This window comes from Balaenoptera musculus, chromosome 13 (assembly GCF_009873245.2).
Source record: "Balaenoptera musculus isolate JJ_BM4_2016_0621 chromosome 13, mBalMus1.pri.v3, whole genome shotgun sequence".
Lineage (NCBI taxonomy): Eukaryota > Metazoa > Chordata > Mammalia > Artiodactyla > Balaenopteridae > Balaenoptera > Balaenoptera musculus.
The window spans coordinates 65,920,963-65,940,661 of NC_045797.1; the positions used below are offsets into that span (position 1 = coordinate 65,920,963).

Genomic DNA, 19,699 nt, shown 5'->3' on the forward strand with positions numbered 1-19,699 from the left:
TTATAAAGGCTATTGTCTGACCCATTGATCCTCTCACTCTTCTGAAATCTGCTTTCCGAAGTCCCAGGAACATTTCAACTCTGGCCAACATTCCCTTACTCTGCTATTACAAAGTCAGAGTTACTTTCTTCCAGGATTCCCATCACTCCCAGGTTCACTGTTGGCCAACACTCAATCCAGAGGCGGATTCCCTCGCCTCGCTCATTTGGTCCTCCGTGCCAGGAAGCATTCACGGGAACTAGTGAAGGCCTTGTCAGATGAGCTATGTGAGCTTCTCCCCAGAGACTTGGGGTTGCTGAAGCCCCTCCCCAGTCTACCCCTGCTGGGCTGCTTCCTACAAACTGTGTACAAGAAGCTTCTACCTGCCGTTGGACTCACCAGGAAAGCTGGGGTGTACTCCCATTGTGAGAACATTTCTGTTCCTCTCTCTCATCTTCATCCCATCTGCTCTCCTCTGACTTAGTAAACTACGATCTTAAAACCAACCAGACAACTCCTCTTCCTCCCCCTTCATCATATCTGTTTCTTTTGAACAAAGCACACACTTTGGTTGTCACACTGGGGGCAATGTTTACGTTAAAATTGTTTAAAAATACTGAATTCTTACTTTAACTAATGCTAATACTCCGTGCTTTGGTGTGTGGTCCTTGGGCATTTGAGGCTATGTTGATCTTAACTGATTTCAGAGTCTAGAGGTTTTGTACACTGCAAGTCACACCCTGCTGAGAGTTTGTCTAGCTGATGTCATCTACATTCACGTTGATCTACTGTCAATATGGCAGTAAAGTGCCTTATTCTAACAAAGTTAGTGTTTAGAACAATTTCCCACTATGCATAAATAAAGTGTCTGGAGGAATGAGCCACCTCTTCCTACTCTGCATGAGGGTGAAATATGGGCAGCGGTGGCCCTGATCCTGCTGATTTACCAACAGCAGTTTTCACAAGAGTGGGTTTGCTTCTATCCTAATAAATCCGTCTCTCCAGCCTTCAGACCAAAGAAATTCTTTCTGAGAGCTGAGAGTCTGGATTTGCCTCTGGTGTTAGGAAAACTCCCCACCTCCTTTGGCAAACATACACCTGGTGATTACCAGGCACCTTTCACACCTAGGACGTGCAGCTTTCCAGAGCTAGCTTTTAAAGAGAAATGTATCCAACTAGGACAATAGCATGAAAACTCCAAGGATATAAATGAAGATGGAGAAAGAGTTGGAATCCAGGAAACAGGACATCCAGCACTATATCCTTCACTCACTACAGAAGTCCTAAGGCCAGAGCTGCAGAGCTGAACAAGAGAGCCAGAAGCCCAGCAGGGAGCAGGAAAAGTGACCTATGGAAAAAAAGGAACCAGTAGTTTTATCTAATCGCTTAATCATGGGGAAAATAGCGTTCAGAAGGATTTTGAATTTCTGCTGGAGGGTTGGAAGAATTGTTAGGATAATGACATAGACCAAGCAGATTTTTGAAATGAGGTAATTGTTAACTCCTGGAAGAACAAAGACTTCCTAGAAGAAAGGAAATATGAACCTAGAGTTTTTCTTCACTCAGCAGAATAAAATAAAAATTGAGTATTGATTTAACAAAAAAATGTGACATAATATATTAGAGAATGGAGGGAGAGAAGATACAGGCATGAAAGTGGGGTTAGGAGCACCCCAGCCCCATCTTCCATCATGAGGAGTCAGTAGCCATTTAAAATTGGTAAGTCAAGGGGTAACCATATAAAATATTATTTAGAAGTAAAGAGTTCAGAAGAAAGAGTTTGGAGAGAGGAATTTTGGATAGGAATGGGGCAGGGGACTGCTGTTTTTTCTTCATGCTTTGTATGAATGTCTTGAATTTTTTAATTATGTACCTTGGGCTGGACCTTTATGAAAAATAAATAAGCAAACTAGCAAATAATCTGAGAGACAAGAGTTTAAGACTCAAGAGAAGAGGAGGGAGACAGAGAAGAAGAGTTGAGGTGGCTTCTTTACCAGGTAGGCAGGAAAGATGTTTGATTATAGTTGTAGAAAAAAATGTCTATGCAGGAATATCACTTGAATCCAAGAGACAAGCCTTTGAGAAAAGCCACTCTTCCCCACGGGTCCACAGCCAGCAGACCAGAGCTCAGCTGGACCAGAGGACAGAGTTGTAGTTATTCTAGCTGCCCCTCTTCTCAGCCCTTCCATCCTGTCCAAGGGGTCAGAGGAACTGACTTCCCCTCCACTTTGCTGCAGGCACTCAGGTGCTAAATGGACTATGGTTTGTGCTCAGACAGGGCAGAGTAGGTGGGTAGGGTGCCTCTGGGGAATTTTGAAGAATAAAGTAGGGACATTGCCATCCATTGGAGCCATGGGTGTGATGGAGCTGGTCCAGCCTTGCCAGTAGGTGGTACAAGTGCTCCCTCTGTTGTCTGGTGGACCTGAACAGTATCTGTGGGAATGGGGCCTGGCCTCTGTAGTCACTCGAAGGAAAAGCTTCTTTACTCACCCTGGACCTTTTGCATTTGAGCATCTGTGTCTTTCTCTAGGACAAATTCCCAGTGATGACTCAAGAGTCTGGCTCTTGTTCCATTGGGCTGTGCTGCCCCCGTAGGTGTGATACATCAAAGCCTGCCCTGCTTGGAACACAGTCAAAGCTGCCTTCGAGGATTCTGGGCCAGGTCCTCAGCTGGGTGAAACTCTGGTTAGCCCAAGGTCATAGAACAGGTCATCTGAATACTTCAGAACCCCAGCCTGGAATCCCAGGAGAATGAAGCAGAAGATGATCCCTCGTGGGAAAGCAGGGGAGAAGCTGCATCTCGGTTCCCCTCCCATCAACCCAATCATTTCTCAGTCTGCCCACCCACAGGGTGCTGTGCGTGACATGGGAACGGTCCGTTGGGTGTTTGCAGAATTAATCATACTCTCCGATATCTGAATCCTGTTTCACAGCCAGGTGGCAAAATAAAGGTCTTCAACTCTGTGACAAATAGGATCTTAGTTCTGGATGAAAAAGACCTTTGGGGAAGGGGAAATCCAGCCAGCAAGGTGGACGCCTCCCTCGTTCCTAATCCATAAAATGGTCATCAGAGAGCTCTAAAAGATCATGCCCCACCGGAGTACAGAAGAGGGTCCAGAGAGTGACCAGGCCAGACCCCGCTTAGGAGACTGACATTTGAGAACTCATTCCTAGAAGCATTTCTCCAGTGAGGGAATCCTAGCAAATGCGTGTGTCAAGAGAATAGGAGGGCAAGAAACTGCCAGAGTGTGACCTTTCTGAGAAGAAACCATCAGAAGGTTGATGGCATGGGCAGGGGTGCGCCATCATGCAAACGCCCATACTCAGGTACTAAGTTAGCATTTGGAGATGGATGCATCCTGGTACACGGAACAAACACACCGCCAACTGACCTGCCTCTCACAGGAACTGCTGCAAAGTGTTTGCAATCATTTCAGTAGCATAGCAGGGTCAGACACACAGCATAGCTTGGGCCACGTCATCGGGCCTCCTGGCCCTGTGCTTGGCTAACCAGGATAGATGGCCATGGTTATCAGCATGGACTTCAGAGGTAGACAGAGCTAATGCCTGAAGACCCCAAGTCCTGGGCTATCAGACTGCCCTCTTACGTAAGATTTTCTGCATGCAAAACACTGGTCCCGACTGGTCAACACAGACTCTGCTTTAAAAAATGGACAGCTCAAAAAAATGAATGGGCTTCTTTGGCAGGACTCAGAGATGACCTTCACCTGTACCTCCAGGTAGAAAGTCCAACACACCTGCACACTTTGCTGCTCCAGCCACATGCATTGAAACCCAAGTCCCCTGACTCAGTGACTGTGCACTCTGCAGCAGCTGGGCCTAGGCAGCCCCCAAGTGGAGGAACACAAAGGACAGGCCTGCTTCCCCAGAGCTGGAGGTTACCCTGGTGAGAGTGGGCATCTGAAAGTGCACATGTGTACACAAACACACACACCGGGGAAACCCAGGCCCAGAGAGCAGCTCTACATGCAAACCCAGTGGTTTGTGGTGACATCAGTCATTGCTTCTCCCTAGAACAGAAATAGGTTCCTTGGTTCTTGCCACCTCCAGGCCCAATGGGGACAGAGGCAGGATTACAGCGGAACAGTGCAGCACATGTCATGCCTGTGCTTTCCCTCTTCCCTCCCCCGTCCCCTGTGCTCCATCAAGGGCCCTGACCCACTAGGACAGAATCCAGGAGGACCTCAGATATAGCCAACTCAGTTCAACGAGGGGTTTTCCAACCTCAAAAAATGTTCAACTCACCTATGTTTTAAATGAAGAATGGAGATAATATAACTTATCCAAATCTAAACATTTAAAACTTTCAGTTTCATATAATAGCCAGTTAGGAGGAAGGGCTGGGAATAGGGGAAGGGCAGAGAGTGTGGAATAGAAGAAAAGGTTAAGTGGAAGGGAAGGACGGAGAGTGTATCAGGCAGCATCAGGCAAGAAAATAGGAACCACTCAAGGTATATCATAAAGGACGTATTTAACACAGGGAGTGAGTTGCTCACAAAGTTGTTGGATTGGCTGGAGGAGCACAGGCCAGACACAATCACCACCAACTCCCAGGTTCACCACTAGCTTTCAGAGAACCAAGAAGCTGCTGCCGCCGCCGCCACCCTCTCCAGATACAACAGGGAGCGGCCAGAAACGGTCACAGCTGCCTGCAGGCCTAAGCAGGTGACCTGCAGGACAAAACCTCACATCTGCTGAAGCCCACGTGTCTGCCCACCCTGCCAGAGGCAGAATAATAAGGCTCTGCCTCTCTGCTGCCTTTCAAATCATAAGTGCATCTCACTGGTGGGACTTAAAATATATCTGGGACTCTTCTAAAGGTAGTTCTCAGGCTTCCAGCCCCTGCCAAATGGAGAGGGTATAGAAAGGGGGTATAAAGAGTGTCAGGTGCCAACAAACAATAGTCAGCACAGGGGAAAGAGAAGAATGGGGGGAGAGGGAACGACAAGCAGATTGAGATGGAGAACTGGCAGGGAGGATGATTCAGACAGACGGGGGGCAAACAAATGAGGCGTGGCGGGGAGCAATACAGACAAATAAGATAGGAGAGACTGAGGGCAAGACAGCAATCAGGAGATTATGTAACAACCTAAATGGGAAAAGAATTTGAAAAAGAATAGGTACATATATGGGCTTCCCTGGTGGCGCAGTGGCTAAGAATCCGCCTGCCAACACAGAGAACACGGGTTTGATCCCTGGTCCGGGAAGATCCCACATGCCGCGGAGCAACTAAGCCCGTGCGCCGCAACTACTGAGCCTGCGCTCTAGAGCCTGCGAGCCACAACTACTAAGCCCGTGTGCCACAACTACTGAAGCCCACGTGCCTAGAGCCTATGCTTGGCAACAAGAGAAGCCACCTCAATGAGAAGCCCGCGCACCGCAACAAAGAGTAGCCCCCGCTCGCCACAACTAGAGAAAGCCCACACACAGTAACAAAGACCCAATGCAGCCAAAAATAAAAAAATTAATTTATTTAGAAAAAAAAGAATTGATACATGTATATGTATAACTGAATCACTTTGCTGTACACCTGAAACTAACACAACATTGTTAATCAACTCTACTCCAATATAAAATAAAAAGTTAAAAAAAAAAAAACAGAAGGCGGAAGACTGGGATCTATGGACGTTGTTGGGCCTGGTGGCCATAGCCCCAATCATCTGAAATCTGTTGCCAGTGGAAATGCTGACTTGCCCGACACCAATCAGAGTGGTAGCTCTCAAACTTCATTGTGCATAAAAATTAGGAATAACTTTTCTAAAAAACTTCAGAAATTCTGATCCGGAAAGTCTGATGCTAGACCTGGGAATCTGCTTTTTTCTTTTAAAGCTCTCAAGTGATACCTGTGGTCCTCAGGTGACTTTTCAGGACTCACTGCTTTTGCAGCTCCGCTGAATGGTGGAAATGCTCTGGGCTGCAGCAACCAGGATGGCTATGAAATGCCTGATGAATTCAAGCTTAAGGTCTGCTCTGGTCAGAGGCCTCCCGCCACCCCTCCCCCCCCCTCAGCCCCACGCTTGCTGCCCTGGAGGGCTGAGATCCCTCCCCACCACCTCCCAGCTCACTGCTCCCCTCCTTCCAGCTCGCAGAGAACTGATGTCCTAGTTGATTTTTACCTCTAAACAAGCTAATTAAGCAGTAATCCTGGAAGAATCCATCTCTCTGGCAACATTGTTGATTAACCATCCCCCAGCCAAGCCAAAAGTGCTTAATATCCCAGCGAGTGGTCAGTAATGAGTAGAGCAGTGACACTGGGCTGCAGCAGAGCAGGTGATGCCTGAATCTGAGCAGTTAGATGCAGAAAGGGCAGGCGGGCCAACTTTGCAGCCAGGTGGAGGACAGTGGAGAGGAAGATGGATGGGCTTGAGGCTGCACAGGCTGCAGCATCCCTAGCCAGACTCTAGACCATTCTTTCTGAGACTACCGAATGCCCCCGGAGGGTTTCGAAGGTTATGAACAGCTCTGGACCACAGGAGGAGGGCCATGTGAAAGGGGCTCGACAAGGAGACATAATTCTCCAACTTCATAGCTGTGGCAACTGTTTAACTGCCGACTAAGAGAAGACACGGGCAAAACAATAGAATGACTGCATTCAGGGATCAATTTCAAGTCCAGACTGATACATCTTTCTTTTTTTCCACACTTAGACTCTTGTTTTAAACACCCCTCTGTTCCCTTAAAAGATTTACTTTCTTCAGTGCTCAGAAAATAGTCTCGGAACCGAGCAGGATGTGGTGAAACACTGCCCCCTGATGGTCACAGTTGATGCAGCTTCGAAGCATCCACCTTCCAAAGGTTCCTTCCCACTCAAGTACCCAGTGTGGGCTCAGCAAGGAGCCTCCAGCCAGGCCATCTGAGCTGCCAGCTCTGCAGAATTGCCCCATCCTCTGTCTGACCTTGAATTCTCATCTCATTTCTGCCCTTTTTTGGCATAAAGAATGGATGACATTGGTAAATACTCTGTTTTGTTTTGTTTTGTTTTGTTATATTAGAAGATAACAGTTTATTGTTTGAACAAGGGAGTGATATGATGAAAGCAGAGTTTATGGTAGGTTAGTAAAATGTGTGGGATAGATAAGAAGCAAGAGAGTTGATTCAAGGAAGCTAGATAGGAGAACGTGGCAGTTAATATATAAGGGCTTGATTTAGAAGAGAAGACATAAAAATTAAGCATGTAGTCATGAGTCTAAAAGACCCATATCCATGGTGCGCTGTTTCCGTCACTAAATCAGGTTTCACTTATTTTACTCTGTTAGCTATGTCAGTACTTACTAGACTCTATGTTATCATTTAGAAACTGCATCTCTCTCTCTCTCCCCTCCCCCCACCCCCCGAATTCCAGGTAGAATTTGATCTTACTCATGTAAATCTCACTCAAATAGGAGTGCTCCTGGTATGGAGAAGAATTCTGAGTTGGTAAATACTCTTGATCAAGGGAAGGAAACTGACCCCCAGCTGTGCCATTCTGATGGGATCACTGACATGCCGTGTCATCTTATGTCTTGAAGAGTTTCCAATTCTGTTTAGGCACAAAGAAAAGAAAAATAGTTGAGAGTAAGTGCTCAATAGTGTTAAGAGAATGAATGGCTGAGCATGTGTAGTGTGGAGACAGGGAGCATGGTGGAGTGGACAGAGCGCTGGGCAAGGCCTCTGGAGTCTCAGGTTCAAGTCCTGGTTCTGCCTCTGTCCAGCTGTGTGTGCTTTGGGAATGGCCTTCTCTTTCTGGGCTTCCCTTAAAATGAAGGGGCTGACCTTGGAGGTCTCTGAGGTCCCTTCCACGGCACACACTTGGGGAGCCAGAGCCTAAGGATTCTAAGCCACGATCATCATGAAGAGACAGCAATTAGGCAGGAAAAAAGAGCCCCTAACAATGCAGGAGCAACAGCCCTTACTGGGACCCACTCTCTAGGGAAATAAGCAGTGGTCTTTCCCCTCAGCGTGGGAGGTACTACTCCTTTTATGATTTTTCAGCGATGGAAATTTCAAAAGCCTCTTTGCTGTATATTACAGCATAAGGAATATGGTCAATAATATTGTAATAACTTTGTTTTGGGACAGATGGTTGCTAGACATACTGTGGTGATCACTGCATAATGTATGCAAATGTCAAATCATTTTGTAGTTTACCTGAAAATTAACATAATATTGGACATCAACCATATTTCAATTAAAACATTTTTTTAAAAACCATATGCATGGAATGAAAAAACAGTGCCCCTTCACTCACCCAGAGTTGGTCATTAGCTTTGACACTGCCCTGGAAAGGTAGAATTCAGTGCAGCCACGGATGGTGGTGAGACAGTGACACCTCGTGGCCATCTCCACTAATCACAGCCCAGCCCTGCTTCTTGGCACTTGCGAAAGCCCCATCCTTCCTGGGGCAGCATTAACCCTCAGTGAGTGGGAGTGATGCAGGGCCCTGGGTTGTAATCTCAGTCTTGCCACTGCCTCTCTGTCTGACCGTCCTCAGTTTCTTCAAACGGGAGTTTGGTCCTTAAGTCTTTCCCTTCCAACTGCCTTGTTCTCTAGACTTCCACGACTTACGGTGTGTAGTCAGGGATCCTAGGTCCATGCAGTGTGCAGGATGTCCCTACTGGGAAGGCCCCGAGTTCACCACGAGGACCCTGGGGTCCCACCCACGTGATCATGCACGGTCCTGCCACACACCCACCTCCTTGAGACAGCCAGACCATTGACCACAGATGTTCCATCCAAGGCCTGACTCCATCCCGGCTGCCAGCTGCTGAGGTGGGAAAAAGTAACAGAACCAGCCAGAAGGAAACCTCGTTGAGCCAGCTTTCTATTGGGTGTGGGGAGGACTTCACCTGCTCTTGCCCACTTTGGGTACCAGAATCTTGCCCTATTGGTGGGACCCATAGGGTTCACGTATCCCCAGAAACAATGTAGATGGGTTCTTTTTTTTTTTTTAATTCATTGATTTTATTTTATTTTTGGCTGTGTTGGGTCTTCGTTTCTGTGCGAGGGCTTTCTCTAGTTGCGGCAAGTGGGGGCCACTCTTCATCGCGATGCGCGGGCCTCTCACTATCGCGGCCTCTCTTATTGCGGAGCACAGGCTCCAGACGCGCAGGCTCAGTAGTTGTGGCTCACGGGCCTAGTTGCTCCGCGGCATGTGGGATCTTCCAGACCAGGGCTCGAACCCGTGTCCCCTGCATTGGCAGGCAGATTCTCAACCACTGCGCCACCAGGGAAGCCCTAGATGGGTTCTTTTTAATACACTTTCCTCCCTATACTGATACCCCCGTAAGCTGCAAAGAGGAGAAAGTGGGTTGTGTGCTGAAGCTTCTGAACCTCCCCCCAGGCACTCATGATATTTTGGATGGCTGAAGACACAGAGGCTGAGCTTTTTGGGTCTTTCCTGAGTATCACATTATTCTTACCCTAGAAGAACTGGGCTTCCTGCCTCTTGAGCCATGTCCCTTATCACTAGTTTCCGGTCTGTATTTACTAGTCTTTCTCCAAGTGTAATCTCTGAGTGCTGCATGATGTCCGCAGAAGACCGAGGTGCTTTCCAATATGGCTGTGTTCGTGTCACCATCACTCCCTATGGCTTCCCTAGACTGTCCCCAAGAAGTGTACAGTGGTAACACCCAGGAACCCCTTGAAGAGGGAAGTCATTCATTCAGGTTGGGGATGCAATTTCTAGAGTTGCCACAGCTTCTGGTGGTATGTGACAATTTTTCCTTGGCTATTAAAGAGCGTATGTAAAAACACTTTTTTGGAGATGGAGAGCACATGAGCTATCATTTTAAAACACCTACTCTGTATTAATCGGGGTCCAGTCAGGAGACAAAAATCATACCAGCTGTTTGAATAGGGAAAATTTAATATAAAGAATGATTAACTAGTGAAGGGTAGTTACCTACTAAAAGGGGCAATAGAGGACTCTAAGGAATACAGGAATAGGAAATGCAGGAAGGAGCTGCTACCTCTAAGGATAAGGGAGATTACCCAATGATGGAAGGAAGAACTTGGATGAGATTCAGACCACTTTGGAGAGAGTGTGGCTGCAACCCACTGGATGGTGGAGAAGTTCACTGCGGCTCCAGCCAACTGGAGCTGAAGCACAGGAGGTACCCCTGCTGGGAGCCAGAAAAACTCCCTGAGTTTTTCTCCTCTCACCACTGAGAGGTGAAAAAACTCCTCTCACCACTGGGTGAGAGAGCCTAGATGCGCTGGCAGTCACATTGCAGGAAGAAAAAAGGCACACTGGAGCCAGGAAGGGGAGCTCTTCCTCTGTGTGCCTTGTGGTGTCCCCCTAGCACCCTCTACTGTCTATCTGGTAAAGGACAAGTGTTGACAAGGTCCAACTGCAGTATTACAAAGCAGGGCAAGGAAGGGTGAATTTGCAGTTAAAAGCAACAAATTGATAACAGGAACACCTATTCCATGGCAGGCCCTGTGCTTGCATTTCCATCAAGAATCTAGTGTAATCTCAAGCATAATTCCTTGAAATAGATAATAGAATTCCCATTTTAATGTTAAGAGGGTACTGAAAGCTAGCAGTAACCTGAGAAGGACATGCAGCTAATATACGTGGCTGGGCTGGTGTTTTGACTGCTGTGTGTGTGATTCTACAGTCCAGTCTCCTACCGCAAGCTAACGGTGCCTCTCTCTGTAAAGGGTGAAGGGCAGTGAGATCCTGCTCTCCTCCCTTCAACCCTCCTCCTCCATGAACTCACGTAAACCCTCCCAGCATTGCTTCTTGGGATCTCCTCCTGAGAGAGACAGACAGTGAGGCAGATGCCCTGGGGGTGCTCTAAGGCAGTGATTCCCAAACCAGAATCACTGGACGAGCTTGGTGAAAATAGAGGCCCCTGGGCCTCCTCTGTAGGTACCAATTTAATAGATTGGCAGGGGGAGCTGAAATCTGCATTGAACAAACTCCCCGGAAATCCCGATGCTCCGAGAAAGGAACACCAACCTCTCCCCTGGGCTGGAAGCAGCAAGCGAGAAGCTGCCTGGCCTTTGCTGGGGGGAAGGGGACTTCATGCTAACAAGGTCCTCTCAGCCCCAGCGCCCCGCGGAAAGGTCAATATTGATACCTGGCTTCTGAAATGAAAATCAAATAGGACACATGGATCTGCTTCACGGGTGATGAAGTTGTAATGGCTCTCACAGAGGCTGAATTGATTCCTATTTGTCAGCTGGAAAATTGGAAGATGGGCTCCAGGCCCCCTGGCCCCCTGACCTGGCAGTCCTTTAGGCATATTTTCTGGACAGGAGGTATTTCCGAGCTAGAGCTTGCCAGGCAATCCCATCTGGCGCAGGAATAAGAGCCACCAGCTTTTGAGCACCTACCGTGTGCCAGGAACTACGCTCCAATCCTTAAAGCCGCCTGCAAGGGTTAACACCACGACGAGGAGACAGGAAGCTGGGGGTCTGCCCAAGGCCACACAGATACAGGGGCGGAGCTGAAATTCAGGCACGTGTGGGTCTTACTCCAAAGCTGTGTTCATGGCCTTGGGAGGGGAGCAGCTCCTGGTTCAGAGCCCCTGCCGAGGGAGGGCCAGGCTCCAGGAGGCCTGGGGGCCACATGCTCACGGTCCGTCAAGTAGTTAACGTCTTCCCTTTGGTGGGGGTTTTAGCATCTATAGACCAACTCAGGAAGCGCATGTCAGATGCTATTATCTAGGTCCTTCAGAGAGGGGCCAAAGCAGAGGATATAGGGGAGGGGTCCGTCCCAGGAAGGCCTCACGGGGTCCTGCTAAGTGACATAAACCCATAGAACTATAGCACCAAGAATGAGCCCTAACATAAACTGTGGGCTCTGGGTGATAACGTCATGTCAGTGTAGGTTCTTTGATCGTAGCATATGTACCACTCTGGTGGGGGATGCCTCCCACCAGGGGGCAGGGGGTAGGGGTGAGTGGGCATGGGGTGTATGGGAACTCCCTATACTTTCCCCTCAGTCTTTCTGTGGACCTAGAATTGCTCTACAAACTAGTCTATTTAAAAGAGAAAAAAACCTACTGCTTCTTATTTATTTATTTATTTATTTATTTATTTATTTTGCTGCGCCAGGTCTTCGTTGCGGCATGCGGGATCTTTAGTTGCGGCATGCGGGATCTCTAGTTGCAGCATGTGGGATCTATTTCCCTGACCAGGGATTGAACCAGGGCCCCTGCATTGGGAGCACGGAGTCTTAGCCACTGGACCACAGGGAAGTCCCCCAAATTACTGCCTCTTAATGTGGTTGTGAGATTGTTAAATAAGTTATAAAAGGGCCTAACCCAGGATTTGGCAGGCATCAGGGTCCCTGGCAGCTGAATGAGGGGAGATATCACCCCGTGAGCTCAGTGTAGACCCAGGAGGACCCTGACAGTGGAAGAAGAGCAGTGCTCATCTCTGCCACCTTGTCCCCCTCAGGGAGCCCTCTGGGGGCGTGGGGACAGGTGTAAGAATTAAGGACCAGACTGAGCCAAGTGTTAATAAATCAGAAGACAGGGCAGCAAATATGGCCCAGGGCTGGATATGATAACAGGCCCAGGTCTAGGATTTGTAAGATCAGTCCCTCCCTCTCTCCAGATAAACCTCATAGCTAACAGAAGGAACCAGAAGGGACTGGCTATTTGGAAAAAGCATAAATCTGGCGGGCCATTCCCCTGCTCTGAAGCCTGTACTTGCTCCCCAGTACCCTCACCTGGCACACAGGCCTCCCCTCCACTTCCTCTGCTCTACGGCCACTCTGGGTACCATTCAGTGGAATAGAAAAGAGAACAGGTGGGTGTCCAGAGACCCAAATTTTAGACCCAACTGTGTGGTAGCTGTGTGACCTTGGGAACACCTCTCCTCCTCTCTGTGCCTCAGTTTCCCCAGACTGGATTCTTTCCTTCCTTCTGTCACTGAATACACTACTGAGTGCCCACTATGAGCATGACAATCTCTAAGGTCCTTCCTGTTGTGATATTATGTCTTATTCAGTGTAGTTCAAATGCACTGGGAGAGATATAAAACACACACAAAGTGTAAAGATGAAAATGAAGAAGTCTCCTTAATCGTGGTTCCCAGAGATGTGCATTTCCTTCCAGGCTCTGCCTTTTGAATCCCCATTTCTGTGCCCACCTTTGTGGGAATGGAACACTTGTTTGCAAAGTGCTTAGATAACTTCAAAGATTGCAGGGCTGTGACTTTGCTCTCAGTATCTGATCCAGGATAAAAGTGGTTGCTTCCTGACCAAAGAGCTTGATTCTCTTTGAGTCCCCCTCCATGGTCACACCTGTCCTCCCTGTCAATCCCCCTCCCCTATGAGAGGATCTAGAGCTTCTCTGGGGGAAGCACGTGATGCTCAAACAAGCATGAGATCGGCTCTAAACAGGGTTCCAATTCTAGCTCCAACGTTTACTTGCTGTGTGACCTTGGGGAGTTACTTAACATCTCTGAACCTTGTTGTCCTCTATCTATTTAGTGGAGGAAGTAAATTTCTACCCGAACGGGTGTTGTAAGATTAAGCAAAATGACACAGGTAATGTTTCTGGTCATATAAATAGCAGTACCACTTTATTTAATATGAGCTATTAGGTATCTTGTCCTCACGTGAGAGCATCCATGTAAGGCATTAGGACAGTGCCTTGGTAAGAACTCCACATCCTATTTCTCTCACCCTCTTCAGTCAGTTTCATTTTCCTCCCTGTGACTGCCAGGTGGCAGCATGGGGCCATGGACCAGAGCCCTCTCATAATGTGAGTGCTGTCTGGAACCCTTGAGTGACAGTAACCACAGACTGTTCATTGAGCTCTTACCATGCTGGGTGCATGAGGGCACCTCATAAACACCTTCCTTTAACCCTTGTAAGTTCATATGGGGGGAGGTTCAGTCACCTGCCTCGTGCAGGGGAGGAATGACGGGCCCAGGCAGGAGGACCCATAATGGAGCAGAGCCTATAATCAAAAGCTCCCCTGCACACAGCCCGGGCACCTGCCCACTGCACTTGGCAGGCTGGTGGGTTGCAGGAGCCTCACGTGGTGGATGAGGACAGTGGGGCCCAAGGAGGGAAGAAGGGACCGGAAGCCAGGGCCCTGACCCCAAGCAGGTACGCTTGCCTGCAGGGCCCAGTCTCCAGGGAGGATCCCATCGGCCAAGGCCCCCTCTGCCGTGAGGCTGAGCCTGGGGCTTTCTGGGGGATGCTGGGAACCCCAGGAAAGCAAGCACACGATGTCCTCCTGTCTGATCCTGCTCATCCAACAAGACCTCTTCCGATCCCCAAGTAATCTTCACCTCCGGGAGCCACGGTGATTTGTGGAAAACTTCCTCCAAATCCCTGGCTAATCCTCCTTTGGCTGAACCCTTTAGTGATTGCATTTGCGGCTGGTGGCCTCTAATCCCTCCGGCCCCAAATATTCCTGGGAAAGCACATGTGCAGACCTGTGTCGTGCTGGGGCCTGGTGCCCAGTGGGTCTGAGCCGGGCACACTGGGGATCTCCAGCTTGTCCCTCAGAGTCAACCTCCTTTTCTCCCTCCTGAGAGTCTCACTGGCAGCAGGTCGGGGAGAAGCCTGGGTCTGTGCCTGGCGGTGCCTGGACAGGGCAGCTGGCCGACAGCCGAGGAGGTGGGGCCGCCACCCTCTACACCGCATGATTCCCAGAGGGATGCTCTTGTTTGAAGTTAGGGCCTCAGTTTCTTCCTCTCAAAAATGGGGATAAAAATAGTCTTTCAGGTTGCTTATGAGGATTTACAAAGGTAACATATTTAATGAGCCTAAGGCAGAGGCTGGAACCTAATGAGCCATCAGAGCTGGGTAGCTGTGGTTAACCTGGAGTGTCTGCCTGCCATCCCCACCCCTCGGTGATGACCTCAGCCCTCCTCTCCCTCCCACCTCCGGAGGCGCGGATCCCGGCACAGCAACTCCTCACACAGGCTGCATGGTGCAAAGGCGGGGGAGCCACTGTGGGCTGTGCAGGGTCTAGGGGCTGCCGGTAGGGCCGCGGTTCTGGTGCTGGGGAGAGGCCGAGGACGACCTGCAGCTCTGAGAAGGTGTACCCAACGCAGGAGAGATGCCCGGTGTGGCCACGGTCAGGTGCGCGGCTCAAGCTCTTGAGATATGAAGGAGCGCAGGGCCAGGGAGGCAGGCAGGCTGGGGTTGGGCAGCCCCGCATCCCTGGCAGGGATGGACCAGCCCAGCTGGACAGACAGGGTGGTCCCAGGCGCTGCCCAGGCAGGCAGAGTTTACAGAGAGATGCTACAGGGGGCAGCTCTATGAGCCGGGATAAACGACTGGATCTTTGAGGCACAGTATTTTTATAACCCACAAGTCAGCAGGGGGCCCTGGCCCTAAGAAGGATTGGCTCAAACTCCCTTGTGGAGGTTCAGCTCCCTCCTGGAGATGTGAGCCCCACTGTCCTAACCCCCCGCCTCTGCACTTTCCACCTCCACTCTGGGCTCACAGCTGTGCCCTTATCTCCCCCCAGGTGTGGGCCTCTTTATGGATTCCTGTTGCCTTTCCCTCTGTCCATGCAATACTGAAAAACAAAAGTAAAAACTAAACTCCCTCACACTCTTCAGGATACAGGGCTCCAGACCTTTCCTGGGGTCCTGCCTGTTTAACCCGAAGCACAGAAGCTCGCCCTTGGCCAGAAGGGAGCTGCCTCCTGCCGGGGAGACCCCTGCCCACCCTAGTCCAGCTACTTGTGCGGTGCTGGCTTCCACTGTGGCCCAGAGGCTGGAGCCGGAGCCGCCACGTGCTGGCAGCCTGTGGGTTAGACACAGAGGCCGTGGCTTGTGTTCCAAGGAGTGTGTCTTACTGAAGGTGTCTGAAATCTTGCTCCTCTCTCAGCCTAGAAGCCCTCACCCCTCCGTTCACTGGAGCTCCTCCAAGGAGCCTGGCATATAAGGAGGCAAGGAATAAAATACAGGGTCTTTATTCCTACGATTAAAATACATGGCATTCAATCAATACTTTTCGAACTTTTTTTAACGTAACAGAAACATTTTGCTCATAATCAAACCTCATGCAGGACCCCAGTACATGTAAAATAGTGAAGACAGACGGCTTGGCTGAATCTGGAGGAGGCATGAAGGCTCAATCCCACCCCTCCCCCCACCCTCACAGGAGGACAGAAAGGGAAATTAAAATGTCTCTGTCACCAGTGTAAGGTCATCCAGCTTAACTCCTACTAAGACAGATGCAAATTAAAACTGCACTGAGAGTATGACCTATCATATAAGACAGCTGCTCCGGACCTTCTCTGAACCTAACTTCTCTTCAGGAGCCACACCTAAGCTCTGAGACTGCTAGTCAGCCAGTACCATGCAGAAAGAAGTGATACAGTAACCACGTCCAAAAGCTCTGATATGGTCTCATCCCAGGTACTTTGCACATAGGCAACACCAGTACATCACAAAGTACTTGTTCCACTGGAAGGCAGATGATGTCATTGATCTTGTCTCCAGAAAGAGGGCAGATAGCAGAAGCAAGAAGAACTACAATTCTGCAACCTGTGGAAGGAAAACCACATTCACAGAAAGATAGACAAAATGAAAAGGCAGAGGACTTTGTACCAGATGAAGGAACAACACAAAACCCCAGAAAAACAACTAAATAAAGTGGAGAATAGGCAACATTCCAGAAAAAGAATTCAGAATAATGATAGTGAAGATGATCCAGGACCTCAGAAAAAGAATGGAGGCAAAGATCGAGAAGATGCAAGAAATGTTTTAAACAGAGACCTAGAAGAATTAAAGAACAAACAACAGAGATGAACAATACAATAACTGAAATGAAAAATACACTAGAAGGAATCGATAGCAGAATAACTGAGGCAGAAGAATGGATAAGTGACCTGGAAGACAGAATGGTGGAATTCACTGCCACAGAACAGAATAAAGAAAAAAGAATGAAAGAAATGAAGACAGCCTAAGAGACCTCTAGGACAACATTAAATGCAACCACATTCGCATTAGAGGGGTCCCCAGAAGGAGAAGAAGAAGAGAGAAAGGACCTGAGAAAATATTTGAAGAGATTATAGTTGAAAACTTCCCTAACGTGGGAAATGAAATAGCCACACAAGTCCAGGAAGCGCAGAGAGTCCCAGGCAGGATAAACCCAAGGAGAAACATGCCGAGACACATAGTAATCAAATTGACAAAAATTAAAGACAAAGAACAATTATTGAAAGCAACAAGGGAAAAATGACAAATAACATACAAGGGAACTCCCATAAGGTTAACAGCTGATTTCTCAACAGAAACTCTACAAGCCAGAAGGGAGTAGCATGATATATTTAAAGTGATGAAAGGGAAGACCTACAACCAAGATTACTCTACCCAGCAAGGCATCTCATTCAGATTCAATGGAGACATCAAAAGCTTTACAGACAAGCAAAAAGCTAAGAGAATCAACACCACCAACCAGCTCTACAACAAATGCTAAGGAACTTCTCTAAGTGGGAAACACAAGAGAAGTAAAGGACCTACAAAACAAACCCATAACAATTAAGAAAATGGTAATAGGACACTACATAATGATCAATTGATCAATCAAAGAAGAAAATATAATAATTATAAATATTTATGCATTCAAAATAGGAGCACCTCAATACATGAGGCAAGTGCTAACAGCCATAAAGTGGAAATCAGCAGTAATACAGTAACAGTGGGGAATATTAACACCCCACTTACATCAATGGACATATCATCCAGACAAAAAATTAATAAGGAAACACAAGCTTTAAATGACACAATAGACCAGATAGATTTAATTGATATTTATAGGATATTCTATCCAAAAACAGCAGATCACACTTTCTTCTCAAGTGCACATGGAACATTCTCCAGGATAGATCACATCTTGGGTAACAAATCAAGCCTTGGTAAATTTAAGAAAATTGAAATCATATCAAGCATCTTTTCCGACCACAATGCTATGAGATTAGAAATCAATTACAAGGAAAAAACCGTAAAAAACACAAACACATGGAGGCCAAACAATACGTTACTAAATAACCAAGAGATCACTGAAGAAATCAAAGAGGAAATCAAAAAATACCTAGAGACAAATGACAGTGAAAACACGACGATCCAAAACCTATGGGATGCAGCAAAAGCAGTTCTAGAGGGAAGTTTATAGCAATCCAATCCTACCTCAAGAAACAAGAAAAATCTCAAATAAATGATCTAACCTTACACCTAAAGGAACTAGAGAAAGAAGAACAGAACAAATAAAACCCAAGTTAGTAGAAGGAAAGAAATCAAAGATCAGCGCAGAAATCAATGAAATAGAAACAGAAAAACTAGCTCATAAATAAAAGCTGGTTTTTTGAGACGATCACTGATAGACCTTTAGCCAGCCTCATCACGAAAAGAGGGAGAGGACTCAAATCAATGAAATTCGAAGCAACAAGGAGAAGTTCCAACGGACACCGCCAGAAATACAAGCATCCTAAGAGACTAATACAAGCAGCTCTATGCCAATAAAATGGACGACCTGGAAGAAATGGACAAATTCTTAGAAAGGTATAACCTTCCAAGACTGAACCAGGAAGAAACAGAAATATGAATAGACCAATCACAAGTAATGAAATTGAAACTGTGATTAAAAACCTTCCAACAAACAAAAGTCCAGGACCAGATGGCTTCACAGGCGAATTCTATCAAACATTTAGAGAAGAGCTAACACCCATCCTTCTCAAACTCTTCCAAAAATCTGCAGAGGAAGGAACACTCCCAAACTTATTCTATGAGGCCACCATCACCCTGTTACCAAAACCAGACAAAGATACTACAAAAAAAGAAAATTACAGACCAATATCATTGATGAATATAGATGCAAAAATCCTCAACAAAATACTAGCAAACAGAATCCAACAACACATTAAAAGGATCATACACCACGATCAAGTGGGATTTATCCCAGGGATGCAAGGATTCTTCAGTATACGCAAATCAATCAATGTGATACACCATATTAACAAATTGAAGAATAAAAACCATATGATCATCTCAATAGATGGAGAAAAAGCTTTTGACAAAATTCACCACCCATTTATGATAAAAACTCTCCAGAAAGTGGGCATAGAGGGAACCTACCTCAACATAATAAAGGCCATATACGACAAACCCACAGCAAACATCATTCTCAATGGTGAAAAACTGAAAGCATTTCCTCTAAGATCAGGAACAAGACAAGGATGTCGACTCTCGCCACTATTATTCAACATAGTTTTGGAAGTCCTAGCCAAGGCAATCAGAGAAGAAAAAGAGATAAAAGGAATACAAATTGGAAAAGAAGAAGTAAAACTGTCACTGTTTGCTGATGACATGATAGTAGACCTAGAGAATCCTAAAGATGCCACCAGAAAACTACTAGAGCTAATCAATAAATTTGGTAAAGTTGCAGGATACAAAATTAATGCACAGAAATCTCTTGCATTCCGATACACTAACAATGAAAGATCAGAGAGAGAAATTAAGGAAACAATCCCATTCACCATTGCAACAAAAAGAATAAAATACCTAGGAATAAATCTACCTACTGATGAAAGAAATCAAAGATGACACACACAGATGGAGAGATATACCATGTTCTTGAATTGGAAGAATCAATATTGTGAAAATGTCTATACTATTCAAAGCAATCTACAAATGCAATGCAATCCCTATCAAATTACCAGTGACATTTTTTCAGAACTAGAACAAAAAATTTTAAAATTTGTATGGAGACACAAAAGACCCTGAATAGCCAAAG

At 47.1% G+C, this 19,699-nt stretch overlaps 1 protein-coding gene across 1 annotated transcript in view; it reads left to right on the forward strand.

Moving 5' to 3' along the window:
• CAPN13 (calpain 13) overlaps positions 1-6,857 on the forward strand; it is a 66,749-nt gene extending 59,892 nt beyond the window's left edge. The window contains 1 exon segment of the mRNA XM_036872581.1: positions 6,684-6,857. Coding sequence (XP_036728476.1) covers positions 6,684-6,857 — 174 coding nt within the window.
• Positions 6,858-19,699: the final 12,842 nt, after the last annotated feature.